General features: G+C 41.2%; 2 protein-coding genes across 4 annotated transcripts in view; one reads left to right on the forward strand and one right to left on the reverse strand.

The window, feature by feature from the left end:
* Positions 1-26,728, reverse strand: part of MCPH1 (microcephalin 1) — a 289,635-nt gene that overhangs the window by 103,541 nt on the left and 159,366 nt on the right. The window lies entirely within an intron of this gene.
* ANGPT2 (angiopoietin 2) overlaps positions 12,282-26,728 on the forward strand; it is a 50,757-nt gene continuing 36,310 nt past the window's right edge. For both annotated transcript variants that reach the window (XM_088479749.1, XM_088479750.1), the window contains exon 1: positions 12,282-12,710. In XM_088479749.1, the coding sequence (XP_088335875.1) occupies positions 12,417-12,710 (294 nt within the window). In that variant the 5' untranslated portion in view covers positions 12,282-12,416. The remainder of the gene's footprint in view (positions 12,711-26,728) is intronic.

The following is a 26,728-nucleotide window of genomic DNA, read 5'->3' on the forward strand; positions in this document are numbered from 1 at the left end:
TACTCAGATGGCTGATGGTCTCACAGATGATCCAATGCAGCATCTTAGGACACAGCATTCGGATCTGCAATGTCATCTCTTTTTACCTCACAGGACTCCTGCAGCATTGGCGTATATTCACATTACTGCTGCAGGCCCAGAGACTGCAACATCAGAGGCCTAGCAGGAGAAAATCAGTTCCGAACTGATTTCCTTTCAAAATGCCGGGGAAAAGGAGAGGGCACAGTCACATGGGATGCGACCGTGTCAGTGAAAGTTGCACTGGTGATAGTTTAGTGGTTAATAAGCAGATATATGACAGGCTACTATAAACATTTGTACTCAGAGAATATGTTTTTTTTTAATTATGACTTGTCAGTTGCTGGTGTGAAATCTAAAACATCAATTGTCTAATCAGAATTCTAAATATAGACAGCTTCTAATTTCTAGGGGAAAGGAGTTTGGGCTTGCCTTGAAACATTAACCTTTCCTTTTATACTTTTTTACTCCAACTTATTCTTTTTTCCCCTACACAACTTCTTTGGATTAGCTCTTTTTTGTTATTTACCCTACCACGTAATTCTTTCGATGAATTTTTGGGTGTCTAGTTTTAGGGAATATACTCTCCTTTAAAGAAGGAGTGTCCAAATGTGGCCCACAATGTGCTGCAATCAGAACCTAATGTTCATGGTAGGTTGTTTTAGCATGGTACTGTGAATTGCCAGTTCTGTGAACTGCGGAATGCGCCCTGTTCCTCATCAGAGCGCCATGCTTCCCAGGTCTGAATGTGTTTTCTCTGGGCACACTACATTTAGGTAAGTTAATTGGCTTTTGACGAAGGGAACACTAGAATGTGTTACCATTTGTAGAAACCTTTACAGGGACTGAGTCACAGATTAAATCTTTGTAAAGCGCTGCATAAAAGAAGATAACCTGTAGTTCTTAAATCAGGTAGACTTATTAAATTTAAATGTAGCAATACAAAACTAAAAGGCATATTCAGTACAAGAGCTGACAAGTTCTAACAGGAATACAAAAAAAAATACCATGCAACAAAATATTAGAAAATAATAATCGAGGCCAAGTCGCAGGACCATCTAATCACAAACATGTATAAATAGGAGGCAAACAAACAAAAATGAATGCAAATAAAAACAAGAACAGCAAAAGAGAAATGTGCATGAAGGGGACAACAGAGTGAGGAAAATGGAGGGGGAAGAAGAAGCAACAGGAGCAGATCTACAAAGCCGCAAATGAGACATACTGTAGACTTCTATTCCACAGTGTATATAAAACTTTTACACCGCATTTCTGCTCATATATACAAAATGTTCATGGTCAATCAGGTCATTAACAAGCGCATGCCACTTATAAATATCAGGAAAATCGGGGGGGGGGGAAAAAGGATCTGGCACTAATTACTTTAGCCAATGTAGAGAGTCCCATAATATAATTATACATAGTGACATTAACAAGTTCTTCAACGTCAAGCCCAAAAAAACACGACCTAGGATCAGCAGGATGGAACTTAGGGGCAGTATAACAAATATCGGATTAAACCCAAAGCCAAGTCATGAATGCCGAGACAGGCCCAAAGAAGGTGCCAAAAACCACAGTCAGAGCCATGACACTTGGACAGGTAGTATGTTCACGAGCAATTATCCTGGTCAGGTGTACAGGGCTACGATAGGACCTGTGCAAAAAAAAAAAATGTATTTGTTTGAAAAGAACACATGGAGAGGTATATTAAGCCCACAATTTGAGCCCACTGATTGTCCATGAGAGAATCAATGTCTATGAACCATTAGCACCTGAGTGAAAGGAAAGAATTAGATAAATACCTCTGATTTGAGGTCACAATATAGAACATATATAACTTTAGTAGGCCCCAGCTTGAGAGGTGTAATCTTGAGAGGGGATTTGGAGACCAAAGGAGGAATATCACAAAACTGGGCACACACAGCATGACGGAGCTGCAGAGATCTATAAAAGGTAGAGCTAGGAAGACCAATTGTTCAAAATATTAAAAAACACAATTATAGAATAACTGACAAATACTAAAGACACCATACGGCAAATATATTGTGTAAGTTGAGCATGCCCAGCTCAGGATAGGTAAATTAAACCAAAGTAGATGTCCACTCCCCTACCCAAACAAAGTCCTGAGAAAACACTAAACCAGGGATGCATGATACAACAACCTTGCAGAAATACGTATTGCCCCCTTAGAAAGTGGGACCTACAAGGAGATTAGGGAAACCCTATCTGCCCAGTAAGGAAACCTGTCAAAGCGGACCCAACGCAATCAGCTAGCCAATAGGCCAAGTAGGCAAGCCAAGAGGCAATCTAGTAAAGTCTCAGGTTAGGGAGGGTGAGGCTGCCAGACAATTAAGATCAAAACAAAGTATGTAAAGCGCTACACGGTCTCTTTTCTTCCTAAAGGAGGAGACAATGCATTCGCTGACCGAGAAAGCTTTTTTGGATATAAATAGCGCAGTGTTTGAAGATGTATAAATATTGGGCTGGGGATGACCATCTTATAAAAGTTAATATTGCCCATGACAGTAAGAGGCAACTTTTTCCAAACATGTATTTTTCATTTAAAGTGTGTAGTAATGGGCTACATACAGAGTTACTACAAAATAAATATATTTAACAATTTATAAAATAACGACTATTAATGATAATGACACTCATCATCCACCGTTTTGTGGAGAAAGTGTGGAAGTTGATAACAGAAACTTACAGATGTTCGATATGTGTACCTTGAGGCATGTGGCAGATATAAAACCGGTAGTCAAATTCTTGTCAACATGTATTAATATGTCTGCACCAAATCTAGCAATAGCTGTTGTAATAAGTTGTTTCAGATCATTAAGATAAACAGGAAATGGAGGGATGAAGATCTTGTCCTTGACATATCCCCATAAAAAAGTCACAGGTTTATAGATCAGGACTTTGTGGTGGCCAGAGTCAGAGACATGTTGCATGGCCAATCCAGCAAGAATTTGGTAGCTGTGGCAGTGTTTTGTCAAGGTAATTTCTATCTTTGTGGTGCCAGTGCTCCCTCTTATAGAAAAATGAAGTTGTCACTGTCTTCGTGCAGTTGAGGCATCAACCAATTAAGAAGCATATTGAAATAAGCAGCTTCCGTTACATTTGGGGAAAAAAGGGACCATACACTTTTTACAGGACATTACACCGAAGACATTAACCTTTGGGGAACCTCGTTCCACTATTGAGCTCATATGTTGTCTCCCATATGCGAATATTGTGTTTGTTAACTTTCCCACTGGGGCAGAAGGTAGACTAGTTGCTGAAAATTACATGATCAATGAAACCACCTTCTTCACAACGTTCCTGCTCAGAAATCACGATGTGTGATTTTGTGCTGGTCACTTAGGGACCGATTCAATTCAGCACAACGTTGAATAGCCCCGGGAAGGAGTTCCCGGAGCTATTTAATTGACCTCGCTGTTAAGTCTGACTACAGGATTTCTGCTTGCACCCTCCTCAGGTACGAGCAGAAATCCGACTTGCCAGCTACGATGCTGTTTTCCATCTTAGCGCGTCGCTAACAGCATCATGGCCGACACTTTAGTCAGAGAATGCCGGTTAGTGCCTAGGAAATAAAATAGAAGAAAAAAGAATTACATCAGTTTAGGAGAATATTAGGGATGTGCAGGCTCGGATAGGTTCGAGTTTGCACGTTGAGTTCGGATTTTTCCCTCCAAAAAAACGGAACTCAGAAAGAGGCAGAACGTCATCTTACATGGACGATCATCATCATTCCTGGACTTGTCCAGGAATGATGATGTTCGTCCATGTAAGATGCTGTTTAGTCACTAGTTATGGCACCATTCTTATGACCACATTTCTGTATACAGTATGCATAAATATCTCTCTTCACATAGAGCTCCCTTAAACCTGCAGGTTTATCAAAGGGCATTGAGCCTTTTTTGTTTTGCTTTATACATGTAAGGTGTTAGCAAAAGCAACAACATAGCTTTCAAAAGTGTCAGTGGTGCCTTTGCAAAGGGATGGTTATTAATCAAGTTCCGCCACAATACATGTAAGACGCCATCTCAGGAGAAAATAATTTTTGGTTCAGGGGCTTCAGAGCAATAAGGGTGGCAGATACTTGGCCATGCCAATAAAATAAGAAGCAATTACAAAATGAAACATATTGTTGCAATAGGTCTTAAGCCGAGTACACACTAAATGATGCATCATGCAGTAATTTGTCATTCATTGCATTGTCCCATCTGTTATACTGCATGTCAGCTGGGACGGTGTAATGAATGATGCAGTGGAATTACATGCAGCGTGTAATAATAGATTGCGCCATCATACAGTGCGCAAGGTATCATTACATCGCTCCCCACCGTCGTATGGTATGTACTTTAATAAGGCCCCCAAATCTCATTTCCAAATATGAAAACTTAGTATGTCCTATTGTGACTTCAAATGGCTACATACAGTATGTGCTAATGCACTGTATTTTACAAAGTAGTGTGTGGATTTGCAAATGGTGCCTGCTAGGATGCAACAATTTGCACCATCCAAGTGAAGGAGTTAGGTTTTACTTGATAATTACACATTATAAATCAGCCATAGAAAAAGATTTAATTTTATGAGGCAAGTTTTAAATGACACAAGTGTAAAGAGGGTGCATCACAGGTGCGTTCCCCGCTTTGAACACACCTTTTCTCTCTGCAAATAAATATAATGCATTTTCCTTACAGTATGCAGTCGGGAAACCGGCTGCCTTAATACCAACAGCCGGCTTCCCGGCTGCTTTATCCCGGCGTGGGATAAATGACCGGCGTCTATATCTAGACGCCTGTCATTTACCCGACGCCAGGAGACCGGCGCCCGGCATCCCGATCAAAGGGATGCCGGGTTCCGCGAGCGGACATCCGCGCGCGGGGGAGGGGGTGTTAGGTTTAGGGCACCCAGGGGAGGACTTCGGGTTAGGCACCCCCCTGGAGTGTTAGGGTTAAGCTAGGGGAAGGGTGGGTTAGGCACCCCCGTGTTGAGTTTAGGGTTAGGCACCCACCCGGGGGACTTAGGTTTAGGCAGCGGGGAAGGGGGGGTTAGGTTAGTTTATACTTACCTTAGGGATGATCAGGATTTCCAGCGCTGTCGGGCTTCTGCTGCCGGGCTCTGCTGATCTGGCAGGCTGCCACTGCCGGGTATCGAACTGCCGGCCCTGCGGCAGCCGGGATTCCATACCGATTCCTTCCTTACTATCGAGTTGGTATGGAAATTGGCATCACCCTACATTTTTAGTGGGATCTATTTTGCCCCTTCTGCTTTCATTTTCATGGAAAGCACACTAACTAATGTACTGCAATAAAAACCTTCAAATACACAAAAAGTGGTATGACATCCCCTCTCATTTATGATTAATCTGCAAAATAATAATTTATCACTTTGGATATGCGCAAACACATTGAAACCATGTCATACTATGTGTAGTCCTACAAATATTCATAACCAGCATTGAATTTTCCAACATGCAAAATGTTACCAATAAAAAGACATTATGCAAAAAATTCTAATCTAATTTGTAAGTCTTTATAATTCAACTTCATTGCTGGACTATTAAGCAAAAAACTACACTTAAAACACAATAAAACTCTATGTGGAACAGGTTTATTTGTGAGAAAGAGAGTCCTGATTGCTTGGGAAGGGTAAGTTAATGTGGAGAGATATTGGTTGTTTTGGGTGGAAATTATGGTCATAAATATATTACTCCCATTGACAGATACCAAACTGCATTAAATAACAATTAAAAGTAATACTTTGACTAGTCTCCCTCCAACTGTACTGGGGGAATGGTCTGCTGCAATAATCAGGCTATTGTGGGCAGCTAGGAAATTTTCTGTTTAAAATGGAAAATAACTCACGTTATTGTAATCCAATCAAAAAGACTTATCTATCATATTCTTGATAAATGTATATCTATTAAAATAGTAATGCACAATATTCTTGTTCAGAGTTTTACCCCCACACTAATACCCCTTTCAGACTAGCAGCAAAGTCAGGGTTATTGCACGGGAAGCCGAGATTTTGCTTAGTCCTTAAAATAAAAAACCAGGGCGAGTGACCCAGCATTTCAACCCGGGTAGTTACAAGGGTTGAACCCGGGAACTACTTGAGTTGCGGTGCAGTATAAACGGGTAGAGCCAGCACTTGGAGATGTATCAGTGTGTAGTAATGTGGCCGACCCGGGTCACGTCCAGGTTGGAACAGCGTTCAAAATGCTGGGTGCGACCCAGCTTTTTGATCTGAAAGTGGTATAACCACCTCTTGCCACAAGGAATTACACAACTAGACTACCTTTACATTAAGTAACCTTTCCTATGCTCATGGCGGAATCGTCTTTCTGTCATTCACAATTGAATGTGTATTTTTGTGTTCCAAAAAGGTTTGTTCCAACAAATATATCTACTGATCTTCGCAAATGTACCGGTTTTCTTGAAAGCAAGCAAAAATAGTTTTTCTAACTTTAATGTAATTCTTCCATTTCCGGTATCATGATGTTGCTCAGCTTTGAACTCTTAAAACCCTTTTTTTTTTAGCCTTTTTCCAAATTGTACCCTACTGTATATTGAAGTATGGTCTAACCATTGACTTATATACAGTGGAAATACTATGTTTGCATTATGAGCAGCCATATGCGTCAAAGGTGTTGATTCTCTTTGCAGGTGTTGCCTGCCATTGTTTTTAGTATAAATCCTAATATATTTCTCTGCACTTTAATCATTCACATCCATCCCTCCCCAGTGAAGCTTACATGTCCCTACCACATATACACATACAAAACAGGGTTCATTTCTTCAGAAGCCAATCATCCTGTGGAGTATGTGAGCATCCAGCAGAAACCCACACAAATATAGGGAGAATATACAAACTCTGCAGTTTATTATGATTAGCATCAAACACGTGACATCACCACAGATACAGCAATGCCATCCACTGTTCCACTGTGCTATCCCTATAGCACATTTACCAGGGCTGCAACAAGGGGAGGGGGAGACTACGGAAGCACATGCACCAGGCCTGGATTTGAGGGGGCGCTGCAAGGCCGGCTCCTGGCCATTCGATCAGTGCGGCCAAACAGAGGCACCACTCCATTGGGGGCGCAGTGCCAGTTTGGAGAGCGCAGCACTCCTCTTCCTTCTGCCTGGCGCACTCCGCCGTGAGGTGCGACCGTGACCCCAACCACTCCATTAAGCATCCCAGACTAATTTCCACCCGTCTGTGAAGTTTTCATCCAAATCCATCCAGTGGAAGGCCCAGAACAGGCTCCCCAGGTCAAAGTTCTGCCCAGCGTACACTAACGGGAGGTCTGACTGGGACCTCAACCCCCTAGTATGTCTTTTGGGATCCAATGTTACCAGTCTGTGAAGTTTTTGTCCAAATCCACCCAATGGAAGAGTCAGAACAGGATTCTTGGGTCAAAGTTCTGTCAAGCGCACACCAATGGGAGGTTCTAATGGGACCCTAACCCCCCTAAAACCTGGCAAAGATCCAACTGGACCACCTTACATTGGTTTCATCCCAATCGGTGCAGGGGTGTTCCGAATGCATAACCGGGCAGACAAACCGACAAACTAAATTTGTCGCTCTTTAGTCTAATAGCCTACCTTTCCATACTAAATAACTATGTAAGGTTTGGCAGGTTTACCTTGAGAACTGTGGAAGATATTCACCAACAAACAAACTTCTTCTTTTATGTATATAGTAGATTCTGTGTATAATATATATATATATATATATATATATATATACACGTACACAAACTTTACCGCAGGCTAATTGATCCGCTGGGCAGATGCTTATGGGTACGCGCGCTGCGTTTGCATCTGCGATCCATAGGATTGCATGGTACAAACAGCGCACACTTGGTGTACCATGCACGTTTGCTGCGCAAGTGGCAAAGATGCAAGACGACACATATGTATAACCATAATATTGTGATGGTGATTATGCATGCCAAAGGAGCTGGTTACATGGTACATAATAAAATGAGAGATGTTGGCTTTCCCAGAACTTCCTATCAGAGAGCCAGTCTGGAGTCTCCCCTCATAGATAAAACTTTGAAACTTCACTTCTAGTCATTTCACTGTGATAAGAAGCCTCAAAATAGCGAAACCACATAACACACTAGCTTGTACTTACATGACAGGGTTGTGAATAGGTCGTTTAGAGCTGTTAAGAGTTTGATAATGTACAAGCCAACAAAATCCAGATATGTCAGAATAGCAAACACCGTTACAGCATTTTGCTCATACATACAAGATCTAGCCTTGGTATACAGTTTTAAAAGAAAATTTTAAAACCAAAATACAGTATTTTGAAAATGAGAATATTACAAATAGCCATTAAATTTGTTATTCTAACCTGAACGAAAGTATTATCAAATAATCACATACTCCTGTTATAAACTGTAAAGTTATTCTTTTCAGTATTTGTTTTGTATGAACATGACCTGCTTACTATTATGAAAATGGGATGTAGTTGGCATCACGGCGGTCAGGATGCCAACAGTCAGAATCCCGGAAGCAGTCGGAATCCGGGCTCCAGAATCCTTACCGCTGACATCCCCAATTGTGAGAATTATAGTTAGGTTTAGGCACCAGGGGGAGGGTTAGGCTGCGGGAGGGGAGGGTGTTAGACTGTGGAAAAGGTGGGTTAGGGTTGGGAGAGGGTTAGTATACATACAAAATACTGTTGGGATGCTGTAGTCTGTATTCTAACCGTCGGCATCCTGACCGTCGGCATCCCATACCCAACCCTATGAAAATAGTTATCTGCCTTTTAAGCAATTACGACTTTAATTTAATCTCTGAGGCAATTTACTACCTACTGTATGTGCAACTTTTCAACTTAATGTGTTTTTGTTGGAGCTAGCAGGACTTCTAGCTTTTATTTTACTGTCTCTCCTTTTATGTTTCAAACCTTTTTTCTATTGTATTAAAATCCAATGCATTGCCAAAGGGATTCCATAAACACTAATTTAAAATGTATAACATCGTGATGAGATGAATGTATTCTTGTGAATTGACAATATCTGTAACCAGAGGTGTGTGACCAGTGCTGTCACACAGAGTGCAGGGCTCATTGATGCTCCACAGCCCTTGCTTCTGACTAGCAGAGTGTCTGGAACGGGCAGGGTGCCTGGAACGGCATCCTGCAACCAGTATCGCTGCAGCAGTGCCACCCTAGCGTAGGGATGGACATCGGAAGCCCAGCATCAAATGGTTGTCAGGCTTCCGGTATCAAAATCAGCAATGCAATGGCAATTAGTCATCTCATTGCAAACAATTTAATTGTATAACCATTGTGATAGTTAAACTTTACGCATAGTCATAGCTTCACGCATGCGCACTTGAGGGACATTGTGCTTGCCAAAGGTGCATGCACCTGAAAGTGGATGGAGCCTCTATGAAAGGAGGCAGATACTTGCTGCACCTCCGATCACATCACTGTGAGGGCATGGCCAGCGCACTCTTAGTTGCTGGGCTGCCCCTACACAATGAATCATGGCATCAATACTCCTGCTGCTTACTTGCTGCGGGACAGTTAGGAGGTATGCTTTAGCTGACCTGTAGATACCACTTCCGGGCGTCTGCAACTGAAAAAGACATCCAGCCATCTGATGGGCATCGGAAAGCCGCATCTGATGCCTGGCAACCATTAAATTCCTGCTATTGGATGGAAAAATTACTTCCATCGAATCTGAAACATTGAAGTTTTCTAACCATCAGCTTCCGATGTCCATCGCTACCTTAGCGTCCATCGGATGCTACAGACAGGCACCCAGCTATATGTTCAGCTGCCTGGAGCGTCTTAACTTTACAACTTTATTCTGTTAAGCCCTGTTACAAAATTGACCATCATTCCACCATTATATCTTTCGTATACTAAAGGACAGTGTAAATCATTGCAGCTTAAGACTAAAGTCAGAAAGAGTCACTGCCTCACCATGGAAATGTTAATTAGTATAGATGCATTTAGGTGCATTTATTTCTACAAGCAATATATGGAAGAAGAGTACACATTCCCTGCACCTTGGTACAAAAAAAAAAAAAAAGAGTGGTGTATATTGGTAGGCTGTACACTGATCAACACTCATTTTACTGCTAATCATATTAGAATAATTTTGGAGTAACTTTGTGGTGCTGATTCCGAATAAGACATCGGTTTTGCTAAATTGGCTCTAATTTTTCAGACACAAGGACAAGAGTCAAGAAAAACACAATAGACAACTATCAACTGACTACAGATGGGGAATATTCTAGAATGATCGCAGAGTGAACACCTAGAATATTCGCGTCTCACCTTCAAGAATGTTCCGAAAAATTCCCATATGCGCGCGTTATGGCTAAGTTCCCTATTACTTTAGGCTATTCATCATCTGAAGAAGTAGAGTAAATTGAAAAAAAAAAAAACTTATATTTTTAATTCAACCCCAATACTCTTGTTCAAAAATACTTGGCAACTAAACATTTTTTTTGTTGGGCTGTGTCATATATGTATAAGTGGCTAGAAAGTACCACTTGCAACCAAGCAAAAAAAAAAATCCTAATGTGTACCACTGTTACTTGCTAGGCTAAGACAATTTTCAAAGCGATTTTGTCCATTAGTTTTAGCAGCTCTTATTTGCAGTGTCCCTATGGCCATGTTTATATAAATGTAACTCATTCTGTACTGCCCACTCCTGAGGAAGGACACAGCTTATGGAACAGTCAGTATATCACACTGGAAGATCACAGCAGAAACATGCAGTCTGGTGTTTTGTACGAAAGGGAGGGAGAAGGGAAAATCCTTCTCTGCAGCTACAGTACATGAATGGACCCTGTACTACACTCAGTTGAGGGGTCTCCAGCTTATTTATCTGGGTTTTTTCAATGCCGTGACTCTTGTATACATGTAGTACAAAAGATGTTCACACCCAGGAATGGCTGAGCACTGTAAATAGAGATAATTTCTCTGTAGCAGCTCTCTTCCCCATCAAACAACAATACAGATGTGTCCTCATGCACTATTGCTGCAGTCGCGCCAAACAACCCTTCTCGACGCACCAGATACCATGCGACTCGGCTAGCGCCAAATAATCGGATATGAGAAAATGCTTAATGAGACTGCACTGATTAGTTAGATATGTAACATATGTATATATGCTCGGAAATGAGCCTGAATCTGTATACAAAGTGCTAAGATGCAGCGGCTGCAGCTTTTCTTTCACGACAAGTTATGTTGTGCTTCATCTGCGACTTTGTACATATTTAAAACTAAAAGTTGCAGTCTGGCATCTCTGGTACAGACTGAGTGGTGTTTTGACCTGTCTGCAGTGCAAATAAGACACAAATTGAAAGAAAAAGTCACTATGCTGCACCGCTCGGCGCGGCTCACTCGTGCCGGGCATCTCACGCTGCATGGCGTATTCAGGATTGGTGTATTAGGACATGTGTATGAATCCAGTGCAACATAAATTCATTTACATTATCTTATTTTACTCCCACAATTCTCGCATCTCAATATTCACCATAAAACCCGGATCCTGCTTCTCGTCCTGTACCCAATACATCTAAAAAAGTGCAAAGCTATGGGCAGAGACAGAGGGGTGAAATGGCATGTGTACAGTGCATCAGTAGGCATAGGGTGATCAGCTTTCCATAATGGATGGATTTCTGCATACTCTACACCAATATAACACACACACAGACTCTGGGAGGCTGCCAGGAGAAAGTAAAATGTAATACCAACACTCCCCCTATCATGCAGCATAGATATTTTATTATGTGCACTCAACCGTGCCAGCATTCTTTTAAAGTTTTGCCAGATATGAGAGTTACACGCAGTTTGCACTATAGTTCAAACAAATACTTTTACATTCAAAACGTAAATCTACAGGAGTTCTGCTCCTCTTTCATGACAGTCAGTACAGTGCATCCTGAGCTCGGATTGTTCTGTATAGTCATTGACTGTAGCACAGGGGAAGCGGCTGCTTCCCTTACACACAGCACAGGGGACAGCAGTGAACTGCAAGGTCACAGCTGCAGTACTGTAGTGTTGTGTGAGAGCTTCACATGGTCCTTAAACTTGTCCTCCTGACATTCCTTGTATCTCTAGATTGCTGGTCTCCCTGGAAAGCCTATGCTGCAGGCGTGGTTCTGCAGAGCTCTGCCTATAGCAGCCTAGGGGAGGGCCAGCAAGGCTGTGCACATGTCATCTGTCTTCTGTTTAGGGCTAACTATTTCAGGCTTCAAATCTCGCACCCAAAGCAACACAGTTGTAAATTGGAAATACTAGGAAGACAGATTGTGTTTGTTTGCACTTTTAAAATTCCAGGTTTATTAGGTTTGTGATCATTTTACAAACACTTGTAAGTTGTAAGCTAGGAAAAGAGAAAGTAAAGGAAGATGTGGTTCTCCGCTGTGGCTGTGCTGCTGATGGTCCTTAGGAGCTTTGATGTGGGTCTCGCAACGATTCGTAAAGCTGTGGAGAGTCCGGGCAAAAAGCAGTATCAGGTGCAGCATGGGGCTTGCAGCTACACCTTTCTACTGCCAGAGGTGGACAACTGCCGCTCTGCTCCTGCCAGCCCCTATGTGTCTAACTCCGTGCAAAGGGATGACCCACTAGAATATGATCATTCTGTGCAGAGGTTGCAGCTGCTGGAGAACATCATGGAGAATAACACACAGTGGCTGCTAAAGGTAGGCTTTCCACAATGATACAGTGTTGCTCCTATTGATAGCAATAAAACAACAGAAGTAACAGTGGTATCACACCAACTCCTGTCTGAATGTTGCCAAAATTTGAATATTTAACGCTGGCCAGGCAAATGGTCACAATCAATGCATTCAGACAAATAGAGATTTTAGTGCATTTGAAATACTTTCTTTCTGTGCACATTATAACTTTTAATGCATACAGACACTTCCATTCTGCATACAAAAGAGGAGTGCATTTTAATTGAGCATTTATTTAAAAACACATGGTAAATTGGTAATTTACAAAATCTGTGCCTATCTCTGGGATATATATTGCTGTATATACAAGGAGGCACTTCTCCCTGTGTCATTCATCTCGTTCCATACCATGTTATTTCTAAATTGCCTAAAGTTATTGAGGTGTGGTTAAGATTGTTCTGTACAGTTAGGATGAGGAAAGTTAGAAAGCAAATACAGTGTAGGCAGTCTGGTTTCTTCTCAGAACACATTTCTGTTATGAAAAGTTACACACTGATGGTTATGGGAATATCTCTTCATGCTTCTACGATTACATGTCATATATTCATTTTCCCAATTAACAATAAACACCAAGCTTTTCATTCCCCTATTAATGTACAGTATATTTTCTATTATTTTGAGTCACTTTTACTGAATAAGATAATCAAATATCAGTCAGTACTTAGTTTGTCTTCTAAAACAGAATACACAAAACTAGGATTTCCAGCAACAGGCATTCTGTGCACCAAAACATTCAAAGTACAACGGGAACACCCACAGGTGAGCTCAGTAACCTGTCAATGATTTGATGGTCAGAGCTATTTTTCATGCATGTTGGTAATTTTCCAGTACAGACTGTGACGCAGAACAAGTCCCTCTTGGCTTTTGTGAAATCACCCATTGTTGTGTTTCAAACTGATTAAAAAGAAAGTAAAATACAGTCTGTACAGTACTAAGAGTGCAAGATAATAAATCATCTTCATGATTGTCACATAAGGGTCGTGTTAATGGATGCATGGAGTAGGGTTCACTGAAGGTCTACTGAGGAACTATTCTCATGGTGATTCAGCAGCTCAGAGCTGCACTGTTTGCTTGATCATAAAAGGACACTATTTTTCCATCCATGTTTTCTTATTTAAGTAAAATTTATTTTCATTAAAGTAAAGGAATTGGAGTCATTAGTATGCATTTGAAAACTTTGGGAAAGAACAAACGATTACATGGACTACAGACCAACTTTCTAAATATAGATAATATAATATTGTTACAATCATATAATTGCAGCATTAGAACATATTTATTATTACTTACTAAAACTGCACAGGGGAAAAAAAAAATCGAATAAAAAAATGACAATGGAAATAAGTAATTTGAGTATATTGCTTTTACCAGTGCTTACTATAATAACATTTTCAGAATTAAAATAAAATACAGTAAAAAAATGACAACACTGGCTTGCTGTTAGAATTTGGTTTACACTTTCAAGCACCACATACATGATTAGATATATAAACAAATGTCATGGTATGTAGACGATTTACTGCTTTTACACAGATTCTATTCATGCCCCTGTTGTGTTCGCTGCAAGTTACAAATAGATCACGGATGCAAGGCAAAAAGACATGCTGAATTCATGATCCATTTGTCATTATATCAAAAATGGAGTGATCCCTCTTCACAGTGCTGATAAAGCTACATTCACCAAGCCATGACTGCTGCTATAGTGGTACGTAGCACCAGTACATGAAAGGTAGCGTGGTGTACAAGCCCTCATATGTATACCTTACATTACTTTATGCATTTACAGTAAATGTTTCTAGTGAAAAATAAACACTTATCCTGCAGGAAGCTTCAGTAGTCAGTATGAGAAATTGTGATGCAATGCTGTTATTAGTCGTTGCATATTGGAATGTTACTATTGAGTGCATAATGTGGACTGTCAGTGAGAGCTAGAACAAAGAGACTTTACTTATCAAACTTCAGTAACTACTTTCAGTCTATTAAGCATTAAGGCTTACACTCAGATGGGCACCATTTATATGAAACACCTTTAAACAGTTAGAAAACAATCTATTTTAATTCAAGCTTAGTAATTGTTCCATCTGTTTCCATTTTGTAGGACCAATTTGCTTTCAGTCTGTATTATATGTACTCAATTATATGTATTGTAACTTATAGCATCTTAGAAACTCCTTAGGTTACAGTTGTAACCATAGGTCAAGTGGAATTAAGATGAAGAACTAGTTTAGTACCATTAGGAATCTTAGTACCAGCACCCAGTGTGACCTTGGACAGTCATTACTTTGTCTCTATATATCATATACCTAAATTACACTGAAATTTGTTGAAGCATGATTAAACATGTAGAATATATCTTGTTTTCGTTGCTGCAAGAAAAACATCACATGTGCATACTATAAGGGAGGTGATAAAAAAAAACAAATATATAGAAACAAACTTCTATAACGTAAAGTATGCAACAAAGGAAATGCATGGCCTATATAGACATTTACAGTTACTCAATGGAAAAATTGAAACATCAACTTTACACAGTGTTGGGCCAACACTTACGGCAAGCATGTGTGCACTGTGGCACTGAATTTACTAATGTCTGGATTTTGCAGGATTGAAGATGGAACATGTCTCATGTATTTTTAAAGAATATCACATAATGGTTGATTGGTTTCATATCTGCTAACTGAGGCAGCCATCACATAGGTAGGACATTAGAGTCATGCTCTTTACACTGTTGGGCATTGTCATATTTGAAGACATTTCTAAAGTCAGAAAGAAATGCTACAACATGGGGTGAAGATGATCACGAAGTACCATTTAGTAGTTATTAAAAGGTGGGGTGGAAGGGTTAGGTTTAGGGGCAGGGTACTTACCAGTACAGGTCGCAGGGGCGTTTCTATAATGGGTGCAGGGTGTGCGGTGCACACGGGCCCCCGGGTCCAGGGGGGTCCCGCACCGCACACCCACACCCATATTATTTAAAACTTACCTCTCCGAGGTCCCGCCCCTGGTGTCAGCACTGTACAAAAAGCCGGCAAAATGGCCACCGCAGCCATTTTTCTGGCGTTTCGTGCATGCGCAGTAGACTTCGGGCACACTCTACTTCCCAGAGTCTACTAATGCTCCGGTGGCCGGCTAGCCACGTCAGTCGGCTGCCGGCTGCAAGGGAAGAGAAGAGGGGGCCCCGGACGGGGAAGGCACATGGGCCCCCTCCTCTCTAAAGATGCCCCTTACAGGTCGGTATTCGAACCCAGTCGAGATGTTGGCATCAGGATTCTGTGCACTGCCATCCCGTACCCAACCCCTTCTAGTTCTATCAACAAGCAATATTTTACAAGTGCATCGGCAGCTGTGTACAAAGAAACATCAGGTCTGCCCTGCAGCACAACCGATGCCAATATATCTTAAAGATATATCTATGCATCAGCAGGTGTGTATGGCAACCCACCGACCACCTGTACACTGGCTGCAGAGAACTCCGACACTGACATCTTAACTGGTTGGGCATTTAAATGCCGGTCCAGTTGTGATGTCGGCTCAGAGACACAGAGTGGGCATTTGGTAAGTTTGACAGCACAGACGGTGTAATGGTTAACATTACTGCCTCACAGCACTGAGGTCGTGGGTTCAATTCTCACTTTGGCCCTAACCATGTTGAGTTTGTATATTCTCCCTGCGCTTGCGTGGGTTTCCTCCAGGTACTCCGGTTTCTTCCCAAACTCCAAAAAATATACTGGTAGGTTAATTGGCCCTCCCAAAAAATTACCCTAGTGTGTGTGTGTGCGCATGTGGAAGTGAATGGCCAGATATTCTCTGTAAAGCACTGCATTATATGTGTGCGCTACAGATGTGTCCACATACATCTATCTTGCGTGCACTACAAGTCCTGTTGCACAACACGTGCACCCATATTTTATTTAAACTTACCTGTCCGAGGTCCCACGTCAGGTGTCACTGCTGCTCAGAACATCAGAAAAATGGCCGCCGTGGCCATTTTCCGGTGTTCTGCACACGCGCAGTAGACTCCGGGCACTAGAGTGTGCCCGGAGTCTACTGCGCATGCACAGAATGCCAGAAAATGGCCGCCGCGGCCATCTCTCCGGCGTTCTCTGCATGCACAGTACACTCCGGGCACACTCTGGTGCCCGGAGTCTACTAATGCTCCGGTGGCTGGCCAGCTGAGTCAGTCGGCTGCCAGCCACCAGGGAGAGAGGAGGAGGTCCTGCACAAGGAGTGCCCACGGCCCCCTCCTCTCTTAAAACGCCCCTGTCAAGTCTGTAACAAGGACAGATGTTAAAATGTTCACATTTAACATGTTGCGTAGCTGAGCAACACAGCAATGGTGAATCAGGGCTGTATGTTTCTCTACTTGCAGCTGAGAGCTGCATCTGGGTGGGAACTGGGCATTTGCAGATACAGTAGGCTAAGCGTTCTGAGGGTAAGAGAAACTGAGGTGAGCATATGCAGATATGTTTTAGACGGATCCCTTGCACAAAGGATAGGATGGGGCTGATGCAAATGCACTGAAAGGGATGATCGCTACTCTCACAGGCGATTAAAAGCGGTATTGCTGAATAGAGATGGCCAACTTTGAATATAGACAGAGACCCACATTTTTTCTGAGCAGGCAATACATCTTTGTATACATTGTGGTTACCACCAGATATTTAATAGTAAAGTAATGGCAATAATATTAATAGTGATTTTTGTAGCACACATTATGCAGCACTTTACGGAAAATATATTTCAGTCATTCACGGGTCCCTCCCATAGTGGAGCTTACAATCTAAGGCCCTCATTCAGAGCCGCTCGCTATTTGCGGTCGTTCGTTCTAAAACAAGGGATGGCTGTTCAAATGAACCGTTCGCTAATTGCGGTCTGTTCACGCCTCTAAGTCTGAACGAGCGAGCAAAACTTGCGGTTGTAATTTTGAAAAATCCGCCCCCTTGCCGCTCGCACCATACGTCATGTCCGCTATTTATCAGATTAATCGAGTACATCGAACAGCGTATGAACTGCTCGCTATTCTTGTGGCTGTTTTTTTCAACCGCTATTTTGCGAGCAGTTCTGAGTAAAAAAAAAACAAGTGACGCGGTCAATGACGCTGCTGTATTAATTATACACTCCCTTAAAACGCCCGTTTTGACCTTTAAGCACGCCTGCGTTCGAATTCCACACCCCCGTTTTCAAGCACCTTCCCCTGTTACCACCCACATAAGCCTCCTTCTGTCACTCAAAATAGCAGGCATTCGCTATATAGCGAACAAACGATTTTCAGCCGCACTGACTGGTTCGCGCATGCGTATTAAAATCCGTACGCATGCGCAGATGTGCGAACATCGGTCAGAACGAACGAGCGGCCGCTTACGAGCGGCTCTGAATCAGGGCCTAAATTTCCTATCACATGGGCACACATACACATTAGGGTTGACCTTTCGGTATGTTTTTGGAATGTGGGCAAGGGACACTGAAGCACCCAAAGGAATCCTTTGGGTGCTTCACACAGATCGACAATGACTGGGAATTTAACATGACCTCATTGCTGTGAGGCAGTAATGCTAGCCACTAAGCCAAGCACGCTGCAATATAATTAATGTTACCCAATACCTGGCAAATGTAACATAGGGAAATACTTCCCAAACCAATATTTAATATCCTTCACTTGGAAAATATATCACAAGTAATGGCATTACAGAAGAAACATTCATAGTTATATAACATGCTGGTGGGTGTGTTTTAAACGGATGATTATTTGGCATAATGCCTTTGTGTATAAACTGAAAAAAGGTATATGGGAGGCTACAAATATCTTCATTGAAACTCTACAATACTATTCATCATTTATAAACAAAATAACTTGTAGCAAACAAAGCGAACTTTTAACAAATGCAGATATGAATTATTACCAATCTAGTCTTTAAACAGGACCCACTGTTACTGGTGTGAGGATACATTCTGGTGACATTTAGAATGGATGCTGAACACATACTGTATGTTTGCTGAACATGTTAAAATACTTGTAGATGCCTAACAACAGTGTGTACAGGAATGTGACAGTGAGCTAAAAGTTCTGGTAAATTATTTGCAAAGTTAGTATGAGTCAAGATGACATGGTCACATCAATGTATTTAATGCACAAACTTTCATTCCATAAAGCACATCGTATTATATCTTCAAAATCCCCCACAAAAATTGCTTTCCTTAAATTACTATTGCAGTGAACATTATTTATTGTACTATTAAAATTGACTAATCTTCGATCAAAAACATACAATATTTGCCACTATAGTATCAAAACACAAACATGATCGGTAATAAAAGGTATATACAGTACTACTAGAAATGTGCCATCAACAATACCTACTGTAGTCTAGGTTAGGTACAATGTCATAATGTCAACAAAATAATAAAGTGATTAAGTACAGATGTTTTGCTAACTAACCTAGGCTTTGGGATTTATGAAATATCCATTTACTGTTGTATGAGTTTGTGTAGGCAAACTTAGAAATCTGTGAAATGCTTTAATAATTCTATGTACACAAGGGAGTAGCATTTACTGCATGTTCTTAAATGCATTTTGACTCTGATAGAACAAAAAATATAAGTGAATACAGATGTGACCACATACATTTAGCCTAATTGCGCGTTACACAGCCCTTCTAGTCGCACCATGGTGTGGCTTGACTTGGTAGCGCCGAACTTCTTTTCATGCAACTTTTTCCATTCAAAAATGTCTTATTCGCACTGTGATGGGATTAGTACGCGCAAGCAGCTTCTGCTGATTAAATCGATATGCAGTATGCCTATATTGTGTGCGACTGCGGATGTATCTGCATGGGTAATCTTACGTTAGTGTCACAGCTGCTGATACACCCGCAGTTGCACACAGAATATAGGCATGCCGCATATTAAAAGATGCATTTGAAGGGAAAATGTTGCACAAAACAGGCTCTGCGCTGCTCATGCACATGCCTTTACTTCACTTTGTAATGATTTCAACATTGCCTGCAGTGCTCAGAAGCATTAACAATAGTTCTTTGGCACATGCACGTCATTTTGTGTTTCCACTGTATCAAAGTCTAATTATCACATCTTTTCTTTTTCTAACTTAATTGCTGCTGATCACCATTTAGGAAATAAAATACATATTAGTAAAGCCATTTTCACAACCAGCAGGACTCTGATGGTGCTCTCAGTCATTCCCAAAAAAAATAATTATTTCTAAGCTAATTCCAGACACAAGTTATGTGGAGGTGTCTACAGGTTGGGAATGCTACCATAGACTACTTCAAAATCAAGAGAACACTGGTGTCTCACTAATTATCACCTTGTGTCAGTTGGCCAATAGATGGGTATGGCTTTCAATACCTACTGAGAGAGTCATACAACAGTCTTCATGCTTGGTGGAGGTCTAATACAAAATAGGGTCACATTCTCTTTTTTGAAAAATCTGCATTTCTCTTTTAGGGATTATTTTCCTTTAACAAATATGCAAGAGAAACAAAGGCAGAAATTCCTTGAGAAATAGTATTCATATAATCTGTATTGCATTCCTGCGCAGCAAGTGTTCAGTGACAGGGTCAAAGGGATTTTGTGTTTTGGGATTAGTTGAGGGAAGTGGCAATCACTGGAAAATGCTGGTTGTAGAAAGGTGAGGTCAGGCAATCAATTAACAAATGTCACTCAGAATCTAGTTGTTCATATGTAGACACTAAACATGTGCTCTGTAAAATGGGACAATATTTCTTATGAAACCATCTTACATCTAGATCTATACCACAACTAAACTAAGTAGCATGACATGATAATAAATGCTTCAATTGCATTGCTGGAATTGTGAGGCCTTGATATGCCTGTATATTATTAGGGCGAAATCCCTAAAGACCACCCTTAGATATGTCCCCAAATCTTGCTTTGCAGGTTCATACAATTTTCTGGCAGTAAAAATCTGAGTTAGTGATCTCCTTATAAAATACATTGTAAGGGCATGAAAAAGCTATATTCTATGCGCTCTCACCACTTTACAGCAAATCATTACACAAATATTCCATTGTACATGTTCTTCAGATGAACAAGATTACCTTCTGCTCTTGAGGATAAGACTCAAACTCATTACTATTGATACAGCATCATTGTCTACCAGCTAATTGTACATGATTAACTCAATACAACCAACCATAACTAAGCCACAACCACCATCCAATCAGTGAAGCACTCCCTGAGTGATCACCAACTAATCAGATACCTGAAACTGACAGCCGATCAAACGCTGACAGCGAATCCTAGATGGCTTCTTAACCCCTTTCTTGGCTGGCACGCACCACTCGTACTTCCTGAGGAAGGTCTGCAATGGGCAGAAAAGTGTTGAAGTTGCATCCACATCTTCAATACCAAGTGATAAACTATACCACAGCTAGCGCTAACACCCACACCCACAGCGGGCCGTGCTACCCACTGGTCTGAGCCAATGTCAACGGAGAGCACCACCTATGCCAACACCCAGCAGAAATCAACCCGCAAAACTCCAGGATTGGTGAATCCTGCCTCATCACACTGTGCCAGCAACTTACCTGGATATAACAGACAAGAAGGATCGATACACCATGGTCACTCTACACTTGAACTGCCGTAAGAAGCATCTCCTGAAGGTCACCATTGTGCGAGATCGACGTTAAACTGTTAACCACACCAGGCCACCCATGCCCACGTCTCCCTGCTACACATCCACAAGTATCCAGGCACCAACCACTCATAACCAGGACGACCAGACAGGTAAGCGGGATGCCGCACCTAGCCCTGGAATGTCCAGAACACTAGGTGGAAAATAGACTCTGCTTAACCACATATTGGACTCTCTGAATACCGGAATAGACCATCCCGGGTACTGATAATACCCGCTACCACCTTCAACTTTACGGCAAACACTTGCCGCACTAACATTGTTACTGGACATTGTCACATTGACTTGTTTTGCATTTGTTTTTGTTTTGTTGCACCCTGCATATCCAAGATTGCCCCACTTGTGTAATTTTGAACATTACAATATTTGTTCATGCCAACCAACCCATATCTATGATTGCTACATTTCTCTGTACAAGCACCAATATTCTGTTTACTGCTGCCGTCTATTGAGACCAGTAAACTACTATCTTGCAACATTTTGAGTCCATTCTTCTTTACACATCACCCAATCATTTGAAACAATACCACTTAGCCATAGGTCTGAGCGCTACACAACCCAATTTTCTAATATACCCAGGGTAGTCAGGTATCCCCACTCGTGGCAGCAGCACTTACCTTAGTTACACAAGCACACACTCTGGGCCTGATTCAGAACTGGACGCTCTGACCAGAGCGCTCGCTCTGAATCAGTGCCCTCCTTCCTAAAAACGGAGCGGCCTCCTTGCCGCTCGCATAGCTGTAGGTGACCACCCACAGCATATGCGAACAGCCAAAAAGATGGTCCATTGGGCTTGCGACGAGACCCTGCGGTAGGATCTCGGTGACCGCAAGCCCTGGAGTGATTTTGGCTCTATCAGAGCCAAAATCACTCCCACTGACATCACTAGTGATGTCAGTGGGGCCAGACCCAGACGGTAGGCGTTCCCATGGAACGCCTCCGTCTGGCAGCCACGCCCACCAAAGGGGGCATGCTGTCAGTCACCATCGACAGCACGCCCCCTTTAGTGCGAGACCCGGAGCAACAGCTTGGCTGTCGCTGTCCGGGTCTCGCGCATGCGCACGACGGAGCTCCCTCCGTCCTGCGCATGCGCATTGGGGTAACATCGACCCGCTTGCGAGTGTCCTGCGCTCGCGAGCGGGTCTGAATGACCCCCTCTGTGCGCAAGGATATCCATCCCAATCTCTACATGAGGAGTTTCACTACAAAATGGTAAAAGGACAGTATTATCAACTGGGTTTCCTCATCTCATCATTTCTTCACTGTCCTATGTATCGCATTGTGTAGACGCCTGTATGGTAAGACTCACACTGAACTACAATGTGCCCAGTGATGTCCTGTACAGAGGTGCAGAATGACACCATGCCGGAAGTGTTTTGTAAGGATGGTGGGTTATGCTGAACAAGTACGATCATTTTACCATTTACTGCTCATATGCATGTACATCATTTATTTTTAATTTGGTTTGAAGTACTTGAATTTGTTAAGTATAACAATCATGTCTTTATAATAATCATTGTAATACATAGAGAGTGGATGCAAATTTAGTTCTCTCTTCAAGCATTGGTTACTATCCGTTAGTCAGTGTATGTCCAGTTTACAGCCAGCTGTGAAACTTATATGACAGTCACAGCCAAACATTTTACAACTTTCCCAAGTAGAATAAAAGCTATACTATTTTGGGGTTTGATTTGCCTACATTGCTAAAATCAGGGGCATTGACATTTTAAAAAGGAAACCTTCTTTCATTTAAGCATACTGTACTTTGAGTCAACATACTTATACAACACGTTACCTACGACGACGTCCCATTCATTTAAACAGTTTTTTGGGTTTTTGAAAACATTTCCATGTGATGATGATTGGTTACCATGGCTGACAAGTAATACAGTCCTCTGATGCAATCACAACAAAGAAACAAGAAAAATGGATAATAAAAATCACCGTATAGATTATATGAAATCTGCAACTGCATTCTGCCACACTCAATCCCGCGACCGAAAGTGCATATACATCCACCATACATAATTTCCAATCAATGGCTAGTGAGCTACACACGCAGTTCTACATTCATGTGCACTATGTTTGTTTGTATTGGATAACTCTGAGTCTCTGTGAAATAAAGATCACTTTTGAGATTTGATCTTTGACTCACTGCCCATTCTTCATGACACACTTTTTGTGAACGGAGGTCAAACATTTGTTAAGGGGCAAACACATCTACCAAGGACTGCTTAGTAAGGCTTCATCCTCATGCCCTTACATTCCTTTTTATACACAGGGCTACTGATCACTTGTCCATTTACTTTTAATTCATGGAGTGGTGTGGACACTACAGAACATAAAACACATTATTCAACAGTAGACAGGGTGACAAAAGACAAATTGTCAGCAGACCTCTGTGCTCATTTTCATCCACCAACTACTTTAATGAGCGATGCTGTTAAATTATAGCCTGATATAAAGTCTTACTAGCTAACTGATGTACAGAAAAATATTATCTTCTCTTCAGAAATATTGGAAAATACATTTTAAATTATCAACAGGTCATAAACTCTAATGCTGTTTAAGTATAGAAACATTTATTACTACCTCTTTCCAATATTAGGTACAGTAGGGAAAACTTGTTTCCATGGCATATAAGGTCGATTTTGATAGATTTAAAAAATGATGAATATTGGTCAACATCGATGTTGTTTTCCTGGGCTAAATCACACATTTTCTAATATTAAAAAAAAACAAATAAAAAATAATCTGTTAGCAAATGTGTGATTTAGCCCCACAAGCACAACATTGACGTTGATCAATTTTATCAAAGTCGACCTTTTGAAAGTGAACCCTTATGGGTTGTTTCTAGTGCAGGAAAACTACTAAGACTAGGATGTAACTGATATATGCCACCAAACCAAACTTCGCCACAATTCTCTTGCCATGAGGTTTTGAAGTAAAGTGTCTGCAAATGGAGAAAGCATATTCCCATTGTCAAATGCTGATACAGTAGCCAAAGTTTAAGCATTTGTTTAATTTAAACCATAAAGTAACAAAAGTGAGAAGTTTGTAAGAATAGACTGTTTACACCCTAGACTTTAGAGATGGTAATTTGGAAACATTTCTGTTATAGTGAAGAACGTTGAATTTATTGCTTAAAGGCATTGGAGGCTTATGGTCTGAAAGAAAAGTGTAAGCATGCTGCACTCGTGGATACTTGACGCATCCACTTTCTGACAGAAATGTTGACTTCACCATTATGTATTTATGTTAATATACTTTATATAAAATGTGGTAAACATAAATCTTATAATGTATTTTGGTTAGTGATACAATTTAGTAAAAATAAAATAGGCTTGTTTAAATGACCATGTGTTATACATGGTCAGTAGGCTGGTTAGGTTACAGCTTAGGGCGCCAGGACTTGGGTGGCGTAATGCGATTGGCAGTCAGGAAATATAATTAAGACATAATTAATTCCATGTTGGCAGCGACCACACAGCTTAACTAAAGAACGTATTAGTTATCTGGGTTTCCCTAGGATGGGAAAGCTCTCGCAGTTACTACCACATGGCTGTGCCGACGTGACCATGTCAGTTACCGATGTACACTTTTCTTTACGTAAATTGTACTACATCCCCGTAAGAGTAGTCTGAAGAGCTGTATGTGATTATCTTTAGACTTTCTCACTTTTGCAGTCTATACATATTGTTACATCAGTAGAAGTCAAAATCAAACATGTCCGTTATATAATTTTGTTACCTGAAGATGCGCTGCAGGAATGATGACTTCCTCAGCATACATATGCACTGTGCTCTGCTTTTAGCAGCATTACAGGGAGCACTGCAAATGTATTTGCCTAGGGGGTCTGGGACTGACATTTTCTCTGTAAAGCGTCACATAATATAAACTACACATAGCATAAAAATATTGCAAATATGTAGTTGGATTATTATATTATGTAGTGCATTTCAAGGGCTGTGGTAATGGCATTACAATAACTAGGGGAACAAACATTTGCCTTCCTATTTGTGCTTGCTTTTCATTGGGCATTTGTTTAAGCATTAGTGATGTAGTAATATTAGTTATAACATACCCAACATTGCAGACTTCCACGGAATACATGTGTGGAAAGTGTGTGAGGACTCATTACTGCTAGGCCTCGCCCCATGGAGAACGCCATTTTGGGGTCACGTCCCCGTTTTGACATCACACTGAGGCAAGCCCTGCACTCCATCAGCTGCTGAGCTGCCCCCAGCCTCCTTACGGCACTAAATGGATGCTGCACGCGTGCGCGCAGCATCAATTCAGCTTCACCAGCACAGCTGCTGAGCAGAGGCGGTGACACAGTGCCCCCAACCTCCTTACCTCAGAACCTGCAGCCCACGGGTGGGATAGTGCACGAAAAGCAGGACTGTCTGGAAGGTTTGGTTATAGTGATAGCTACATTTATGAACTCAGCCTTAACTAGTTAAAATATAATCATGTAGTTTACGTAAAATAAACAAATTCAACAAGTAAACTAGAACTACGGGACTATTCAAAGTTTAAATGTACTTTAGAGAGACATAACATGCATATATTTTTAAAATCACTTATCAGTGCTCAGTTCTTTGAAGATTGATTCACCCTTAGTGAAAAATGAATGTATTTTGTTCAAATAAAATGTTATCTCTCATGTAATTCTATCCTAACAGGTTCAAAGTGAAATCAGTGAAAACATATGGTAAACAAAATTTCACTTAAAGGAATTCACATTCGAATGTTTTTCTTAAATTCATATCCTCCAATTGATAAGATGGTCTGCAAAACATTTAATTCTGCACCTTTTCAGTTGGGCAGCACAGACTGTGTAATGGTTAGCGTTACTGCCTCACAGCACTGAGGTCATGGGTTCGATTCCCGCTACAGCCCTAACTGTGTGGAGTTTGTATATTCTCCCTGTGCTTACGTGGGTTTCCTCCGGGTACTTCGGTTTCCTCCCACACTCCAAAAATATACTGGTAGGTTAATTGACTCCCAACAAAAATTGACCATAGTGTGTATGTTTATGAGCATATGGTAGGGAATATAGAGTGTAAGCTCCACTGGGCCAGGGACTGACGTGAATGGTAAGATATTCTCTCTGTAAAGCGCTGCGGAATATGTGTGCGCTCTATAAATAACTGGTATTAATACTAATAAGTTATTGAGCAAGATAAGTTGGTAGTAAAATTTGTGTACAATGCTGAAACAAAGCATACATGGAATAAATACTAGTCATCATCAGTGTGCACTTGCATAAAACAGCATATTCTGGCTTACATAAAGGTCTGCATAG

The sequence above is a fragment of the Taudactylus pleione genome, unplaced genomic scaffold (assembly GCF_031769625.1).
Source record: "Taudactylus pleione unplaced genomic scaffold, aTauple2 ptg000244l, whole genome shotgun sequence".
Taxonomy (NCBI): domain Eukaryota; kingdom Metazoa; phylum Chordata; class Amphibia; order Anura; family Myobatrachidae; genus Taudactylus; species Taudactylus pleione.